The sequence below is a fragment of the Triturus cristatus genome, chromosome 7 (assembly GCF_964204655.1).
Source record: "Triturus cristatus chromosome 7, aTriCri1.1, whole genome shotgun sequence".
In the NCBI taxonomy this organism is placed as follows: domain Eukaryota; kingdom Metazoa; phylum Chordata; class Amphibia; order Caudata; family Salamandridae; genus Triturus; species Triturus cristatus.
Window position 1 is genome coordinate 787,023,663 of NC_140590.1, and position 19,139 is coordinate 787,042,801.

At 47.1% G+C, this 19,139-nt stretch overlaps 1 protein-coding gene across 2 annotated transcripts in view; it reads right to left on the reverse strand.

Moving 5' to 3' along the window:
- CYFIP2 (cytoplasmic FMR1 interacting protein 2) overlaps nt 1–19,139 on the reverse strand; it is a 172,505-nt gene that overhangs the window by 47,757 nt on the left and 105,609 nt on the right. For both annotated transcript variants that reach the window (XM_085617604.1, XM_085617605.1), the window contains exons 16-23: nt 11,844–11,997; nt 11,598–11,754; nt 11,162–11,258; nt 9,583–9,659; nt 9,073–9,181; nt 8,786–8,905; nt 7,497–7,696; nt 288–375 (exon numbers count right to left, since the gene is read on the reverse strand). In XM_085617604.1, coding sequence (XP_085473730.1) covers nt 288–375; nt 7,497–7,696; nt 8,786–8,905; nt 9,073–9,181; nt 9,583–9,659; nt 11,162–11,258; nt 11,598–11,754; nt 11,844–11,997 — 1,002 coding nt within the window. The remainder of the gene's footprint in view (nt 1–287; nt 376–7,496; nt 7,697–8,785; nt 8,906–9,072; nt 9,182–9,582; nt 9,660–11,161; nt 11,259–11,597; nt 11,755–11,843; nt 11,998–19,139) is intronic.

The window sequence follows — 19,139 nt, forward strand, 5'->3', positions numbered from 1 at the left end:
GAGACGCCACCGAACTTGTTATATTGTGTTAGGAAGTTTTTCAGTAACAGAGGATCTACTCCACATGCGAGATGTTTTGCTTGTACCAGAGACTTACATTCAAGTACTATGGGTCTGTTAAATCACTCGCCCTCATGCACATGCCTCCAGTGTTTGTGTGTGTATTCCCAAATCCAGGCGGTAGACTGTAGGGATTGTTTTGCTAATGTCCATCTCTTCATCCTAAACAATCCTGTTCCTTATGCACTGTCCAGCCACTAAGCTATTGGGTTTGTACTTTCACTGACCTTTGACCCGTACAGATAGTAGGGTTGGACGTTAGCAGGTTTGTCTCTCTGTGGCTCCTGGGTGAATGGTATGGCAGTCCGGACAAACCTAGAAAGAGAAATAAGAGTCTGGCTGTAAGACAGGAATGTGTTCATGTAGATCATACAGCAGAGAAAAAGCAGAGAGAAGACAGGGGAGGACAAGTGGATTCACAAAATCCAAACAGAAAGCAAACAGCCACAATGATGCATAATCAACTAAACATGACATTGTCACATGCTTTTGCCCGCAATTCTTGGAGGCAAAAAGTGGGCATTCCTCTCTAGGGCCATTTGTCACGCCACTTGTTTTACAGGATAAAACACACTCTGATTTGCAGCCATAACATGACACTGTTCAGTAGTGTACATCTTGCCATTGAAGAGCACATATAGATTACCTTCTTGGCTAGTCACGTTATCCAACATTAAATTTAAACGGGAACTGTGTGCTAAACTGATATGAACGCATCACTGTATACATATCCGCTTCGGGACAGCCATGCATTTATACATTTTTCTGCTTTGTACTTCCGTAAACAATTGAAAAAAGTGTTCCTCTGCTGGATATATAAACCATGTATAAAGATTTTTTTAAACTTCTGTTCTCAATGGAGTCAATAGAGACGCTCTGGAACTAGTGACGCGATGTCCATGGTAAGCATCTTAAACAGATTACCTCATGAAAAACACACCAACCTTGACATGCTCATAATAGCAGAAACATGCCACACACTTACCTCTGCTCTAATATTCAACAACCACATTGCTGACCATTTACACACAAAACCGGTGATGGCCTGTTGGATTCACACCCAGTAAAACTAGGTCTGGTGACTACCAAGCCAAGATTACTGGCACAGGAAACGCTGGGCCACTTGTAGTTGTCTAGGGAGGTACCCCAGGTACTCAATCTGGATAGTTCAAAATGAAACCCTGAGTATCTGTCTTCTTACCAGTGGTGCCCAAGATCATATCTAAGTGTGTGTGTGTGTTTACAACAGCCCTGTTACTTATAGTCAGTATGGTGGTCGTGTGGGGCACTCAGGCAATCTTCGTCTCCAGTAAAATGATGAGTGTGGGAGCCTTTGGGTTTTCCGGGACATGTTCATTGCTAGTACTTTATTTTTATTGGGCAGTTTGGAGTGTATGTTTTAGGGACCGGCATGCAAGGGAAAAGTTTAGTATGCTTTGGTCACTATGCCCCAACTTGGGGCTCACTGGATCTCTGCATGTCTCATTTCGAGCCTCCCAGATCACTGCTCAGTGTGAGATGTTAATTACAAGCTCGGTCTACAAGGGTAATGTTTTGCTGTGAGTTTGAGGCACTTACTTTCAACTAGGGATACTTTGTGACACTCATTGTAAAGAAATACCTCTTTTTTTGCATAATCACCCACAAAGTTGTGGTCTGATGCTCCAGGCTTTTCTACTCTGAGAGTACACTGAGGCCTGCTACCAGACCTCAGTGCCAGAACTCGGAATCTTAAAAGTATATGTCTAATTGGTGTATACCAAATTGATTTAACTTTACATACTTATAAATCCCTAGTATATGGTACCAGGGGTACCCAGGGCCTGTAAGTTAAAGTGCTCCACCCGGGCTGCAGCACTTATTGTGCCATCTTGGATGTGACAGCGTGAAAACATGTCTCACAGCCTGTCGACTGCAGACTGGCAGAGCAGTTTTAAACTTTTAACCTGCCATTTAAACTAATGGCAAATCCCAAATCTCCCTTTATAACATATATGTCACCCCTACAGCAGGCCTATCAAGTCCTATGGCAGAGTGCTCTATATTAAAAAGTAGGACATGTATTTTATATGTCCTAACTGTAACCGTCCCAAATTGACATTTTTACTGTTGAAAGGCTAGTAGCCCCATTGACGATTGGGTTACACGTTGACAACTCTGGTGTCGTAACTTCTGAATGCAAATAATAAAGTTAATACTTCAAGGTAGAAAAATAATCGTATTAAACCGGACTTAATGCCCAAGTCAAATTTAGCGTAACTTTCATGTAAATACAACTTTTAGAAAGTTGTCACTCTGTTGCTCGTTTTCCAGTGGTCCAGGAGACTGAAGCCCTACACACAAAAGTTGCGCCCGAGTCTATTGGACCTCAAAGAGTCATTAGAGTGTGGTTTGGTCATCTAAGACGGACACTAGCCTTCACCAAAGGGAACCACAAGTTTCACTGTTACCGGAGAGCAGTAGTCCAATGGCCATTGGACCTTTGCTGGACCAAAGATGACTTCGAAGGACACTGACCCTTGTGGCCAAAGTCACCCCACAAAGACCATGGGCCATGGAGTGACCCCAGAAAGCCCCCGTCTACTGCATCAGCATCCTCAGCATTTTACAGCATCCTGTGTCCCTTACATCAGGACCACTCCATTGAGATATATGGCAGTTCACCCATAGAGCTTGGAACTGGATTTGAGACTGCTTTGGTGACATGGTAACTGCCTCCACTGTAGCTGTGCTAAAACCGGGCAGGAGTAGTTAAACACAACTTTATAAAAGTTTTACAAAGTTTCCAAACTTTCTGCTTACCAATGCTTGTTGGAATTTTGTGTATAAAGCACTGATTTATGGTTTACTTAAAAATCTATATCTCCAGTACCCTTTGGCAGATTTTGTTCATTTTGGTGTCTAAAAATTCATAAAAGTAAGATTCATTTTTAGGTCTCGCCTGACCCAGCGCATGCGCTGGTCTGGCGGACTTATTGAGAGGGCTCCAAAAAGTGCTACCAGGCCAGCCTAGAGCCACAGTGCATGTGCGCAGGCGCGTGCGCCGCGCTTTACCGACATTACTTTTGGTTTCACGGCCGCACGGCCGCTTTGATGTTTGATCGCGATCACTTTCACTTTCGCGGCCACACGGCCACTTTGCATAGCCAATAGGTCTCGCTTTTGGGACCTTATAAGTATTTAGTTATGCAACTGTTGCATGGCTAAACACTTATAAGGTCCCAAAGGCGAGACCTATTGGCTATGCCAATGCTTGGCTTCCTTGTAGTTCAGCTAATTTCTATAGGCTGGCTGGGGCAGAGCAAACACAACCTGCAGATTAGGTCTGGTTTACGATACCCCTTAGAGTGCATAGTAGAACCTTTGAACACGTTTCCATAATAATCTTGCATCACCAACCTCGTGTTCACACACGAGTAACTTTACACTCTTATCGGGCAGCAAAATCACCTTGAACGGCTGCACGTGCTTTCAGAACTCAAACTGGCTGATGGGATGAAAAAAAGACACCTCTCTGCCGTGGTTGCACTTAAGTCACCTTCGCTGCACAAACTACTAGCGTAAATTCATATTTGGATTTCACAAAACATGTATTTATGGTTGTCAATTAATTTATATCAATATTACGTGCAATAAAATGTGTTTCCAGCGATAGTGGGCGTTCAAGGGCGAACATTCAATATAAAGTTAACGAACACCCACAAGTTGTCAGTGCCAAGTGACCTCACAGGCGTGGTGCCCGACAGGTGCATGGCACCACGCCAGCACTTTGCATTTTCATACCAAAGAGACTTAGTCACTCCGCAAACAAACAAAAAACCCTCTTCCTAGTAAGAACGAAGCAAAGCACATCCTGCAGTTACTGCCTTTGCAACTGTTGAAGCAAACATTTTTCAGGTCCCAGAGTGGAGCCAATCTGTCGAACCGTCTGTTCTGCGCGCACTTATGAAGAGGTACAAGGCAGAGAGGAACAGACAGAACGGGCACGTGTGCCAGGTCACTGGATCTGGTCTGTTTTTGCACCAGCACATTGCATGTCACATGGACATAATATGAGTTTTGTAAAGCACACGGGTTTCGTGGCACTATATAACAAACGCTTACTATCACCCCATCGAATGGTATGTATTTTTTCATGATGGAGTTGCGTTATTCACTGGATTCAAATTGGCGACCATGGCGGTCATACACTAATTCCCACAGTCCCCTGAGACACAAGGCCACCGAATCCCGCCGAAATCTTTGGACTTACTTTTCATTATGTTAAGGTCGCCAGATGGCTCCTACCAGAAGGTACACCTTACTCCAGTCTAGTCTTTCCTCTTACAGATCATGGACATCTGGAAACTCAATCCAACTGGTTCAACTCGGGCGGACCTCGATAATAATTCCCAGAATGCAGTCAGCTTTTAAATGCAAGTCCAGGGCTGAAAGACTGCGCCTAGCTATATGGAGTTATTATGTCCCCTCAGTCATTGTATGCCAATGGTTTTCTGTGAAATGCGGAGCACAAACAAAGACTAACAGAAGGAGCAGGTTTTGCAGTGTCCTGCCCTCCTTCAAGAATCTCTCTTAGAATGGGACACTCTAAAGTTATTACAGGTCTGAAATATTCACCAAGCTGGTCTAATGTAAGACAGCCCTCTGAAACAAATTCTTGTGAAAAACAAGCATTTGAAATTCCAGACTTGGGAATACCAAGTTCACGTCAATATAAAGGTAAGAAGTTAAAAAAAATAAATGTAAATAAATAAATAAAAAATAAATAAATACACCAAGGCTACGTTGGTCTGTAGTGAGAGCTACTTCTGATCAAGGAAAGCCCTCCCAAGCTACTATCTAATTTTATCAGTGTAAAATTGTGGCCACATAAATTAACATTACACTATGACCACCCTAAGCAGGTTTATCACTAGAGGCCACCCACTTATTTCAGGAGAGTTTACCAGCAGTGATGCCAGGAAAAGGCGTACCAGTATTAAATGCAGTCACCTGACAAATGAATTCACAATAAAAGCATCACATGCGCTCTGGCACAAAGTACAGAACCACAACAATAAACAGTGTCGGCTGGTGAATTGTGGACGTGGTGCAGTGTTAAATTATTACTTTTATTCTTAGCCAACTTTGCGAGAGAGTAAAAGCTAATGTCGTTTTTCTTTGAAAAATACTGTTCACAAAGGCTGCAGCCTGAACACACGTCTTTAGCTTTTTCCCCAATCTGCTTGCACAGAAGGAAAGTAATAACTTAATAACCCACCCATTGAACACTTCACCAGCCACTACTGACAATATCTCCCCAACTCCGTTTGCATTATCATTCAGCTATTAACTTTAAATGTGTTTGAAATGGCATGGTTCGGTCTTCATCAGCATTCCAGTTTCTGAAAATACAGATATTTTCTATTAAATATTTTTTTCCATTTTGGGCACACAAACTCAATTTTCCAGAGAAAAAAAGAACTTTTCTGAAAAATCATAATTTCTGCCTTCAAAATATCCGTTCCATTATAGGAAATACAAAGTCCCCAAACATCGGCTTGTCATTTTCATTAAGCACTCCCATAACAAATGTCTCAAATTGACAGATTCTGTTCAAATGTCCAGGTGTTACAATCCTTAACCAGGAATGCTCACCATAACAAGGATGCTAATAATGCCCAACATAACACCAGGGCCACCAATGTGCCAAGGTTGGACACCAAAATGGCCAGGATGTCCATCATGTATAAGCCATGGCCATTCCGATTGAACTCCACTGGCTACTTTTGCCAGAAAAAACAATCTTCAAAACATCATTTACAAATCCATTGTGACCATCACCCCACATATTTGGCTGACAAGCTCACCATTTCCAGTGGTTTTCGGCACACCTGCCGTCTGCACAATATCAGATTGGAGATAAAGTGTAAAAAACATAAAAACAAAGCAACATGCCTTTCCAGCTTATGCACCGGGATCTAGAAAAACATCCCTGCATCCACCAGGACGGCCCTAACTGTGCTCCAATATAGGAAAGATTTGAAGATGCAGCTCTTTAAAAGACCACTACATCACAATGAAGTTCAACAGCTCACTTCCACGCTCCGAATCTAGCGACCGCTCTAAACACTTGCATGCATTCTGGACTTTGACCCTATGTAGCAATTAGCTGCCTTTTGGCAAGCTTCCCACTATACAAATAACATCTAGATAAATGTATAGAAGTGCACTTTGATCTCGGTTCTGGGTTTTTCAGCTTGGAGGCGAAAGCAACTGCCAGGATTCCCATGAGGGAAATGCCCCACCCACCCCCCAGTCTTGTGGGTGGGGCTGGGGCCATGACAATTGCTATGTCGAATCACTAAGACCGGGCACAAGGTAGGATTCAAATGAGGGGGCCTAAGCACCATGTATGGGGTTTTTAAGAAATAAAGTGCCCCTACCTCAGTATATCACTCGAGTTAAGCACTGGTCTGAACAGCCTACCCGGAAACAGATTATTTTGTATTTTAGAATGGAAACATCTCCTCAGATCCAACTCTGTCACGCCATGCTGTACTACTGGATTATAGTACAGTCTAAATGTATAAAAACAAGACTGTAAAACACAACACTCAAAGTTATTCAGCACAAAAAACGGGTATCTCAGGGGAACACAGAAATTTCAGAAACAAAGGACTGGTGTCTGGTATTTCAAAATTAAACAAGCATTGGCATAGCCAATAGGTCTCGCTTTTGGGACCTTATAAGTATTTAGTTATCCAGCACAATATCCTTGGTGCAACAACATCAACTGTTGCATGGCTAAACACTTAAAAGGTCCCAAAGGCGAGACCTATTGGCTATACCAATGCTTGTTATAAATTGGTATTGGATTTCTTTCATTTTGATTCCCTTTCTTATTTCCTTGATCTGGTACTTCTAAATGCTTTACAAATGTTCCTTTGTTTAAGCTTTGCTGCTCGAACCAACAGCAACCCAGGGTTGAGCTAAAGGTTTCAAAAACAAGTCTGAGTGGACCAAAGATGGTACTGTGAGTGTATTACATGGTGAGGTCTCACATACACACCATATAATACAGCACATTTCTTCACACTCATCATATCCATGGGCAATGCAGAGTGTCTTTGTGGCACTCCAAAAATGTCTGAGTCATTGGTGAATGTTTAATCACAGTGCTGAGAGAGTGCAAGTGTGTATACGTGAGTGTCTGTGTGTGTATGGACATTCTGGATCTCTTGAGGCACTAGTGAGTGACTGTAGTATGCTTGGTTTCCACCAGTAGTCCTGTGTGTGATTGGAGAACTGGTCTCTCTAACAGCATTGAGGGTCTGATTGGGGCACCGCTGGCCTACACAGAAAGTCCCAAACTTGTTTGGGTCACAGATGTTCAGGGGCAATAATAAGCAAGTGTCTGCAGTACTACTAGCTTTTGTGGGCAGCCCTGCACCCACCTATTGGTTGAGCCATTGTAGCAGTAGTTCGGCAGAAAGTCGAAGTTGAGCTCCCAGAAGACATGCAGGGTGTTGCGCCCATAGGGAGCAGAGACATTATGATTGGCTTCTCGGAACATGGCGTCAAAGCTGTCCAAAGTGAGGTGTTTACAGAGGAGGCGGTGTGTCAGCCGATTGATCTCCAGCAGCCACTCCAACTCCTGCACGAGTAAGAATCAATGTCATGTGAGCCATGAAATAACCAGATGTTTGACACTCACAGCATCAGAAATTGAACCATTTCACCACTTTCTCACGAACCTGCTTCCCACTACAGAGTCAAGAATCACCCACATGGTCTATCCCCCATCAAGGCACAGTGTCACTGAGCTATACCACTGAGATATGGTACCAACATTACCTAAAACATGGCCACAATTTCATCACTGAATAACACAGCCACCCATCAAAAATCAAACTGAGCTACAAGGACAAATGAAAATTAACTGAACATCTCCCAGAAGTGAGTTAAGTTACTGAAGTTTCTATATACTGCACATATAGCAATTAGTTGGCCTCTTAGCACTGTTCTATGCAGAGCCTTTATATGAATGTGGATTTCCTAAATGGGCCTTCTGGTAAGTGCCCCAAGAAAAACCTGGCCTTGATGAGTAAGAGTGGTTTGGAGTGGATGTTGGGTTTTCCCTGCGGTTGAGGTCCATGGTGAGGCACGTGTTATGCTGTGCTCATCCTAATGGGAAGAGTGTTGTGATTGGTATTTGTTGTGTTCTGGAGATAAAGGTTGTGCTATATTGTGTTCTGTGGTTTCATATAGAAAACATTCATCAATTATTTGGCTAGGTAGTGCTTTTTGATGCAAAGGCTTGGTCTCTGGATGTAAGTTTGCACAAAAAAGAACTTCTGTGTGGTTCGTCTGATGGCCAGCCCGAGTAAGTAAATGTGATGTGGTTAAGCAGGTTCTCTTTGGGGGTTCTGATCTTTAGACCCTGAACCTAATCTGTTTCAGCTGTGGTCATGTCTGTTGGTTTGGGAATCCAGGCATCTCACTAAAATGAACTAAACAGAGCAATGGGCTAGGTCTGACAGCTAATCCACTGAACCTCTCCCAGAATTACACCATGTGCTGGGCTGGCTGCTCGGTCACAGGGCCACTATAAGAACTGCGCCCACGGGTTTGTCTCCCAATGGTGCTTTAAAGTCAACCAACGGGCAAAAAGCTAGAGAAACAAATTCTTGATCCTATTTCCTGGTTATTCATATGCCCAAGTGATATTCCCTGGCATTCATACCACAATAGATGTCAGATCTTCACTCTCAAAGCGGCTAATGGCCTGATCCAGAGACTTGTACATGGCAGCAGAGATTCTCTGGGTGATGAGTCGGTTCAGGTCAATGGATCTACCCAGCAGCTGTAGAAATGAATGTCAAGAAACAGAGCAAATTAAATTAAGGAAGAAAGGCACAGCTGAAAGAGAAGGGAGATGGAATGAAAGAAGGCAAAAAGAATGTGCAGAGAAAGTACAAAATATTAACACAAATGCGTGTTCAGTACGCTTGGGATGCTATCCTGACATACCTGGACATGTCGCTGCTTCAGTAACGTCTCATAGCGGTTGGACGGTGGGTAGGGGATGATCACTCCATAGTTCTTACACTCTGCTCGGAACCGTTTGTCCAGCAGGACACTGTGGTAAAAGGAGTGAGACCATCACAACCAGGATCCAGTCAAAGTAGTAGGGTCTTCATACACAGACCATTCTACTGACGACTCAGGCATGAACTACTCAGCCAAGGATATCACACACTGCATTTCAATATCAGGCCAGGTGCCTTACAGTACATAATCACAGTCACTATCACCCCCAGGACTTAGCATGCTCCGCCCTCATCATCACCCCAGGGACTTTAACACTGTCACTCGGTTCATGGTTCACTCTATACTGTCTGGTGCCCTGCCCTTATTCACATAGTCTGGGTTTTGGATAACCCTTGTAGCTCTCCCACAATGAGACAATGCACTCATTCTACATTCTGTTCCCACACTTTCCCTATCTCTCTCATACACACAAAGCTAGGACACACTTACCTGCCAGACATAGCTTTGTAGTAGGCAAAGATCTGATCCGATAACTTGTAAACAAACTGATCAAAACACAGGTTTACCTATGAGAGGAGCAATAAATACAGATCAGTTGAAATAAGCAACGCATCATTCTTCTCTTATACTTTCCACAGTGCTTATAAAGTGCACTAACAGAGGGCAGAGGCCAAAAAGTATCATCAGACAAACCTTAGCGCTTAGGAGAACAGTGGAGATGCCACAGTATACTGGGTAAGGATCAGAGCAAAACTCTCTAAAAAGGGAATGGCACATTTCAGTAACTAAAGGAAAGAACAACCACAAACCAGGAAATCCTGCAAAAGAATACGGAAAGACTAACCAAAGCATCCAAGACTAGAGAAAAAGACAATCAACAGGAACATGCAATAACCTAATGACACATCTGAGTACTCAAGTAAAGATACAAAACACATTACCCTAAAATCCAAGAAATGCTAAAGGAAATATTGCACTAGAATCAAAGAGAATGTGTAGGATACAGAGCACTGAAGAAGAGAGAAGTATACAAAATTATTCCCTAGGGGATGCTGAAATGTACAACCCACTACTACTAAATGAATTACAAACAACAGCACATTAGAAAAAAGCAAGCGAAGTCCCACTAGTCCTTAGAGAAGGCAGATGGCACACTCCTTCAAGCTCCAAGACAAGAGTAACTTGGAGTACTTCAGGGCCTGGGGAAGGCTGAAGGACCAATCCAGGAAATAAAGATATGTTAGGAAGATAAATGACAAGGAGAAGGCCACGGAACACATCTCCCAGCAGCTTGGGAAAGCTGACTACCCTCTACCAAGGATCGGGCAGGCTACAGAACACATCCCAGGACTTAACACAACTTGGGAAGCTGTAGACACATCCCAGGAATTAGAGAATGCTAAAGAACACATTCTGAAGCTAAAGAAGGCGACAACAAATCAGAGGACATTGAAAAATGTGAAGAACCGATCCCTGGGATTACAACATCCTAACAACTCATCAGAGGACATGAAGAAGGCTAAATGACACAACCCAGAAACTGGGGAATATTGAGAAACACCTCAAAGGACCAATAGAGTTCTAATAGCACATCAGATGACAAGGAGAAGTCTTAAGGACACAGTCCAGAAGGAATTTGTCTGGAATGAAGTCAGGAACTCACAAATGAACCTGTATGAAGGCAGAAGAACAAAGCATATGAATTTGGTATTGAATAAGGGTGTTAGCCCCACAGCCTGGGGATGGTCATAGGATGGGATTGATGCCTAAGATGGTAGATAGACACACAAAACACTGGACATGGCTGTATAACAACAAACAGGGAAAAAACATAAGGATGCACTCTCTCCTGGACCCAGAAGACAAACTTTCCTTTAAGTACAACAAAGGACTCAAGCTCTTTCTAAGGACACATCTCCAGCAGTCGTCGACTTCTTTCTCTTCCTCCTATCTTCAGCAGTTTCTCATCTCTCTTCCTCTCATATCCACCCACTCTTACTTAAAAAAACTATACAGCAGAGATCTGTGTCTGGAATTATGATTTTCCGCAACTGTGGCAAAGACATACCTCTGCCTCAATCTCATCGTAGAGGAATTGTTTCTTGAACTTGGTCAAAGCATAGTAGGCACTGTCATTGTACAGGTCCAAGGGGTACAAGACATACCTTCGGAAAGGAAAAATAGGTTATTGAGAGCATATCGGACACCAGCACTCTGGATATCCTGCAGAGGTTCCGCCGTGAAGAAACCGTTTCTCTTTTCTTACACATATTATGCAAGCTAAACTAAATTTGAAGAATACATCAGCCGTGTTGCATTGAGTTGCACATTTTTGCTGCATTGATACCCTATCCCCAATTACAACAAAAGTCCCCATTGATAACCCAAGAGCCCCTTTCTCATTTTATTTTCAAATCCAAAGGATGCAACAACTATTGAAGAAGCAGGATCCCTTTTGAGATCAAAGCAACCCATCCACCAGTCCTCAGCCCCGGAGCACGTACTCCATCATAGAAGGCTCCTTGGTCTCCAGTATGTGATCGGTCAGAATCCAGGGCATGGACATCTCAATGGGAAACTGAATCCTCCGGCCCATAGTCAGCTCAAGGAAGAATTCTCGAAACCAAAGCTGTGACAGGTCACAGCACTGCTGCAGGGCCTCTGAAAAGACACAGAACAGTTTCAGGCTTGAAGAAAGACTTCTAGAGGAGAAATAGCTCTGAAATAGCATTGGACGGTTTTACACTCACCACTACAGTTCAGCAGGTGTGTGAAGAAGAAGGAGTGCTTGTGGAACTCCTCAATAGCCAGAACGATGGGCCCATCCAGGCTGCTCCTCAGAGTCTTCTTGGAACCACTTTTGTCAGCGATGAGAGATTCAAGCATTGTCCTCACCATGTACAGCTTAAATTAAAAGTGATTGATTGCAACAGATCAGATGCTAACCGAACTATGATCCAGGCACAGTGCAGAGATCTCTTTGTTGGTAAAAACAGGCAGCTCTAGGCACAATCTTCATTACTTCAGGGACTTAGATCCACAGATAGAGGTGACAGCCTTGTCATCAAAGACATAATTTAGAGTTTGGCAGAAGGATTATTAACCCTCAGGGCAATGGAGTACTTTACCCCGTCGTCCTGACGAACATCTAATCCACTGAATTGTGAGTTGTCTGCCAGCCCTTTGGATGACTCTGGACATTGATGGGAACCACAGTCACAGGAGTTCCTATCAAGGTATGAAAAATTTGATGGAAGGTACCATCAACCATGACGGCCGATTGTTAAGCTTTTCAAAACGTTGCTTTTGAAAAAGAAAACATTGATGACCCCCGCACTGTGGGAGATTTCCCCAGGTGTGTGGAGCTCTTTTTAGCTTTTTTTCCTGTCCCTTATCCGTAGGTTTTTCTTGCCGAGGACAGACAGGGAAAAAAACCTTTACACTATCCATGCTAAATAGGGCGGATGGTGTGAAGTGTTCCCTCCGATAGCCCCCACTTCTTCGTCAGAGAAAGTATTCTGTCAACGGAGCCAACGAGTGCTCTGTCAACTGAATATTTATGCTCCACCTGACTAAATGAGGAGGGTGGATGGTCAGTTTGGCAGACAGGGTACTTTGTCACATTTGTGGTGGGGTAACCTGACCACCAAACTCTAAATTAGCCCCTACTGAGCTAGTTTCTGTAAAATCACAGCATTAACTGCAGCAGTTTCCCCGTGAGTGACCTATTTGATGTTTCTTTTTATTTTCCCACAGATTCGACCTCCAAGAGTGGTTCTGCAGTCTGTATGGCAGGCTTGTCCTATACGGAACTCACCTATGTGACACCAGAGAGGGATGGCTCTGCTCATACATAAAGAATGGTCTGTATTTGATTTATCTGCTGTTGCCCTGTGCCATTCTACATAGTGTAGAGAGTGCGAGCTGGAACATGCTAGATGCAATCCTAAGCAAGCACCACAAACATGCTAGCAGAAAAACTTCATGAGAACCCCTCCCCTGCAAAACATATTTATTTTGTCAGCACTCCAACTGCTGCTGGGGCAGAATGTCAACTACAGATATACTGCCCGACATAAATATTAAATCCTTAATATTGTTTACAAAAACACTGTCCCATTGGGTGTAAACTTTCTATCAGTTACACCAATAGGGCAACATTTTTGTAAACAATATTGAGGACACAATATTTATTTCTGACTTATTCTGCCCCCTCTTTTTGTCCTTAAATACCCTATCTGTTGGTTTTTTCTCAATCAATCAATCAGTAATTGGTAAAGCGCACTACGTACCCGCAAGGGTTTCAAGGCGCTGAGGGAGGGGAGAGTGGGGAAGCTGTTGCTACTGGTCGAACAGCCAGGTCTTAAGTTGTCTCCTGAAGGCTAGAAGCTCTTCGGTTTGTCGTAGGATGAAGGGGAGGGTGTTTCAGGTGTTGACGGCGCGGTAGTAGAAGGATTTTGCTCCGGCTGTGGTTCTACGGATGCGTGGGACGGTAGCCAGGAAGAGGTCTGCGGAGCGGAGTTTCCTGTTGGGTACGTAGAAGGAGAGTCGACTGTTGAGATAAGCTGGGCCGGTCTTGTGGAGTGCCTTGTGTGCATGGATCAGGAGCTTGAAGGAGATTCTTTTTTCGAGAGGGAGCCAGTGCAGGTTCCTCAGGCGGGGGGTGATGTGGTCGCAGCACGGTACGTCGAGGATTAGGCATGTGGAAGCATTCTGGATTCTTTGCAGTCTGTTGATGAGCTTGGTCGGGGCTTCGGCGTAGAGGGCGTTTCCGTAGTCGAGTCTGCTGCAGACTAGGGCCTGGGTGACTGTTTTCCTTGTGTCTGTCGGGATCCATCTGTAGATCATGCAGACCATACGGAGGGTGTTGAAGCAGGTGGAGGAGACAGCGTTGACTTGTTTGGTCATGGTGAGTTTCGGGTCGAGGATGACTCCCAGGTTGCGTGCGTGGTTGGCGGGTGCGGGGGGTGTCCACAGCGACACGGGCCACCAGGAGGCGTCCCATGCTGAGGGGTTGGGCCCGAGGATGAGGATCTCCGTCTTGTCTGTGTTCAGCTTAAGGCGGCTCTCCTCCATCCAGTCGGCGGAGGTTAGATTTTGCGGTGAGGGGGTCCTTGGTGAGGGAGAGGATCAGTTGCGTGTCGTTGGCGTAGGAGATTATGTTGAGGTTGTGGTGTCGGGCGATGCGTGCAAGAGGCGCCATGTAGACGCTGAACAGCGTCGGGCTTCGGATCGGAACGGGGGGAGGCGGACTCTCTGGGTTCTGCCGGAGAGGAAGGAGGAGGTCCAGTCCAGGGCCTTGTCTCGGATCCCTGCGTCGTGGAGTCGTGTGCGTAGTGTGCGGTGGCAGACGGTGTCGAAGGCGGCGGAGAGGTCCAGAAGGATGAGGGCCGCCGTCTCGCCGTTGTCCAGTAGGATCCTGATGTCGTCTGTGGCGGCGATGAGGGCGGTCTCGGTGCTGTGGTTGCTGCGGAATCCTGACAGGGAGGGGTCCAGGATGCTGATGTCTTCGAGGTAGCGGGTGAGCTGGATGTTGACTATCTTCTCGATGACCTTAGCTGGGAACGGAAGCAGGGAGATGGGCCGGACGTTTTTGAGTTCGCTCGGGTCCGCCTTGGGTTTCTTGAGTAGGGTGTTGATCTCGACGTGTTTCCAGCTTTCAGGGAAGGTCGCGGTCTCGAAGGAGAGGTTGATGATGTTGCGCAGGTGGGGTGCGATGGAGCTGCCGGCTTTGTTGAAGATGTGGTGTGGAAGAGGGTCAGAGGGCGAGCTGGAGTGGATTGTGCCCATGGTCTTGATTGTGTCTTCGATGCTCACGTTGGCCCAGGTTGTCAGGGGGTCGTGGTCAGAGGGGTGTGGTAGTTCCAGCGTGTTGGGGCTTGTTAGGGTCGTCCGGGGGTTGAAGCTTTCGTGGATGTCGGTGATCTTGCGGTGGAAGAAGGTGGCGAGGGAGTCGCACAGGGCTTGTGACGGCGGGATGTCGTTGGCGTTGGAGCTGGGGTTGGAGAGTTCCTTCACGATGTTGAAGAGCTCCTTGCTGTTGTGTGCGTTGTTGTCAAGGTGGTCTTTGAAGGAGGTCTTCTTGGCGGTCCTGATGAGGTGGTGGTGGTTGCGGATGGCGTCTTTGTGGGCTGCGCGGCTGCCCGGTGACTTCTCGCTGTGCCATATGTTCTCCAACTTCCAGCAGGAGCGCTTTAACGCTAGAAGTTCCAGGGTGAACCAGTTGGCTCTCTTGCTGGTGTCTTTGAGGGTTTGTTTTTGTCAGCTGGGCTAAGGTGTTGGCACAGTCACCATCTATCGTCTGAGGGTGCGCGCACCGTCGTCAGGGTTGGAGGGGTTAGTCGGTGGGTTGAGTACGAGGATTGACTGTAGTTGTACTTCAGTGATTTTGCCCCAGCAGCGACGGGGGATCTGTAGGGTGCGGTGATGTGCGAAGGGTTTCCGCAAGGTGAAGTGGATGCAGTGGTGGTCGGTCCAAGTGGGTTCGGAGATGTGGCAGAAGGAGACGTGGGGGCTTGAGGAGAAGATGGCATCAAGCGTGTGTCCGGCGATGTGTGTCAGCGTTGTGACGAGCTATTCCAGTCCAAGGTTGGCGAGGTTGTTTATCAGGGTGGAGGAGTTGCTGTCATTGTTGTTCTCCAGATGGAAGTTCAGGTTTCCGAGTAGGATGTAGTCGGTGGAGGTCAGTGCGTGCGTGCTGATGAAGTCGGCGATGGCGTCGCAGAATTGTGGTCGGGGTCCAGGTGGTCTGTATACGAGGGTGCCTCTTAGGGTGGTCTTAGGGTCCGTGTGGATCTGGAAGTGCATGTGTTCGGCGGTGCTGAGAGTGTCGTCGGTGTTTGTTGAGACCTTGATGGTCTTCTTGTGGATGATGGCGATTCCTTCTCTGACTCTGTTGGTGTGGTCTCTGCGGGAGATCTTTTTATCTTATTTTATATTATTTTTTTTTTTTTTATTTTTTATTTTTTATAAAAACCTTTATTTTCAAAAGTCTGGACACAGCTATTCAGCCGACAACCCGGAGGTTCGGCAGCTTCGATAAAGAGGAACAGAGACGCGTCCACAGTACAGTGAAGGAGGAGTGCAAAGATTCCATTTTTAAATAAACACAAAACACACAACAACCCCCAGCAAGGCAAGAACACTGAATGCCCATGGTGATAGCCCCCCAGGGGAGGCAGGACCCCAATCATCTACCAGTTACAGTACTGTGAAAAGAGGAAGAAGGGGGACAGCAGAGGCCAAAGAAGTCCATTAACCATACTGAGCTGGAAAGAAGGTTAGGAGGAAAGCTGTTCCTCGGGGGGATCCAAATCAGGGGCAAGACAAATTCCCCCCCTGTATTGATTCCACCGCCCCCAGATGGCGTGCCACTTCCGAGGGCGGCCTCTAGCGCAATATACCGTCTTCTCCCTTAGCATACTCCAGTCCATATTTTCTTTCCACGCGGTCAATGTGGGGTGCCCCGCGGAGCCCCACAGTCGCGCGATATCTCTCTTAGCGACCATGTTACCCAGAGTCACCCATTGGGTCTGTGCCTCATCGTGGTCAGTGGGCCCCCAGACATTCAGGAGGCAACACAGCGCTTCCGGCTGCATAGCAATGCCCGTCACCTCCCCCATCACTGCATGGACTCTCCTCCAGAAATCCGTAATGACACCACATTCCCAAATGATATGCAGGAAAGTACCCACCATACCACATCCCCTCCTGCATAGGCCGTCCTCCGAGAATCCCATGTGAACCAGCCTTGGCCCCGTCACATACACTCGATGCAGTATTTTAAACTGCACCAGCCTCAGGCGCGACGGGATCGCAACCTCCTTAGGAGAGGAAACAGCAGACTGCCAATCCTCGTCATCCAACTCGAGGCCATCCCTAGTCCACTGGTCCCTCAGCCCCAGAAGCATATCCGCCCGGACGTTGATCAGCTTCTTATAGATGAGCGAGATCGTGCTCTCGGGCATATGGCCATCAAGGACCCGGTCCTCCAAAGGAGAGGACTCAGGCACCTTCTCACCCTCTATGAGGACTGATCGGAGGGCGTGACGCACCTGAATATAGCGGAAAAACTCAGATGGCCCCAGCTCATACTCCTTCTGCAACTCTTCTAAGGACTTCACCCTCCCCTTAATCAGCACATCACCGACCCTGGAGATGCCGATCAAGTCCCATTTGTCAAATCCCTTTGTGTGCCAAAGCCTACCCAGTCTCTCAGATTCAAACAGCGGGGTAGCGAGGGTGAGCCTATCCTTCCAGCCCAGCGAGTCAGTTGCCACCTTCCACACACGCACCGCCACACCAGTGGGCCCCGTGAGGGACGAGTCCAGGGACCGCGAGTACAACGCCCTGTAATAATTACCACCACGCAGTAACCACCTGTCCATGGCATACCCAGGGTTGAGGGCAGGGCCATAAAACCCATGATTAATCGCACTCAGCTGGGTGGCCCAATAGTACCGTCGGATGTCTGGAAGCGCAATACCCCCGTCATACCATGGAAGCGTCAACTTTGCAATAGCTATTCGCGGCCGCCCATCCCACAGCAACGTTCGTTGGAGGCCTTCGACCTCCCGAAAGTAGTTGGCCGGTACCCAATCCAAAGTATTCTGCAGCGCGTAGAGGAACCGGGGAAGAGACATCATTTTGAACAGGGCCGCGCGCCCAACGAGGGAGAGCGGCAGCCTCCGCCAGCCCTCCACATCCCGCCTCAGGCGCGCTAGGGGGGGAGAAGGTTCCTCTCATATCGCACAGCAGAGTCCATGGAGATAAAGATCCCCAGATACACGAAGCCCTGCTGAGCGACCTGGATCGAACAAGTTCGAGGGATCGGTGGAACCTCGCCACTAAGAACATATAAATACGATTTACTCCAGTTGATAGCGAGACCCGAGTTCCTACCGAAAGATGTGAGTACGTCACAGACCACTATAAGTGATTTCTTGGGTGAGGCAAGATACAACAGGATGTCATCAGCATAGAGCGATATACGGTCCTCGTGTTCAGGCGACCACCTAAGTCCCCGTATATCCGGGTGCCAGCGTATCCACGCAGCCAGCGGCTCAAGGGCGAGGGCGAACAACAATGGCGACAGGGGACAACCTTGCCGAGTACCCCTCCCAAGCTGAAGCGGAGTCGACGCCCGGCCATTTACCACCACACTCGCAAGAGGGCCCTCATACAGCAACCTCACCCAGCTCACAAAACCGTGGCCAAAGCCGAACTTGGTCAACACGGCCCACAAATATGCCCATTCCACCGTGTCAAAGGCCATCGTGGCATCGAGAGACGCCACAATAGCTGGTTCACGCAGCGTGCCCGCCCTGGCGATAACACCATGAAGGCGCCGAAGATTTAACGCTGTGTTACGGTGCGGGATGAATCCGGATTGATCCGGGTGGACCAAGTCACCGAGTACCCTAATCAATCGGGCCGCCAGGATTTTAGCCAGAATCTTCGGCTCTGCATTAAGGAGTGAGATAGGCCTATACGAGGCGCACTTATCTCGGGGTTTGCCCTCTTTGTGTATAACCACAATCGTCGCCAGTCGCGGATCCAACGGGAGGGCCCCACTCCCCCGCGCCTCCACGAACATGGCGCGCAGTTGAGGGGCGACCCTATCCGGAAACAGCTTGTACAGGTCGACCGGCAAGCCGTTCGGACCCGAGGCCTTGCCCGAGTTCAACGCGCGGATAGCCCCCGCCACCTCATCGACCGTTATGTCACCATCTAGATCGTCCCTATCTATATCGGAGAGACAGGGCAATGCGATATCACGCAGGAGGTCACGCGAGTCCTCGGGCGGCCTGTCCGACACTGAGGCATAAACCATACGGAAATAGTCCGAGAAACACTGTACAATCCTCTCAGGTTCCACAATCACCTCTCCCCCCTCTCCCGTCAACTCCGGCACTACTCTATTGACCCGTTCTTTTTTGTCCAGCCAAGCCAGGAGTTTCCCGGCCTTGTCACCAACATCATACAGACGGCCCTGCTGTTCCCTACTGAGGGTCTTAGCGGCATTCGTCACCAGGTCCTTATACTCG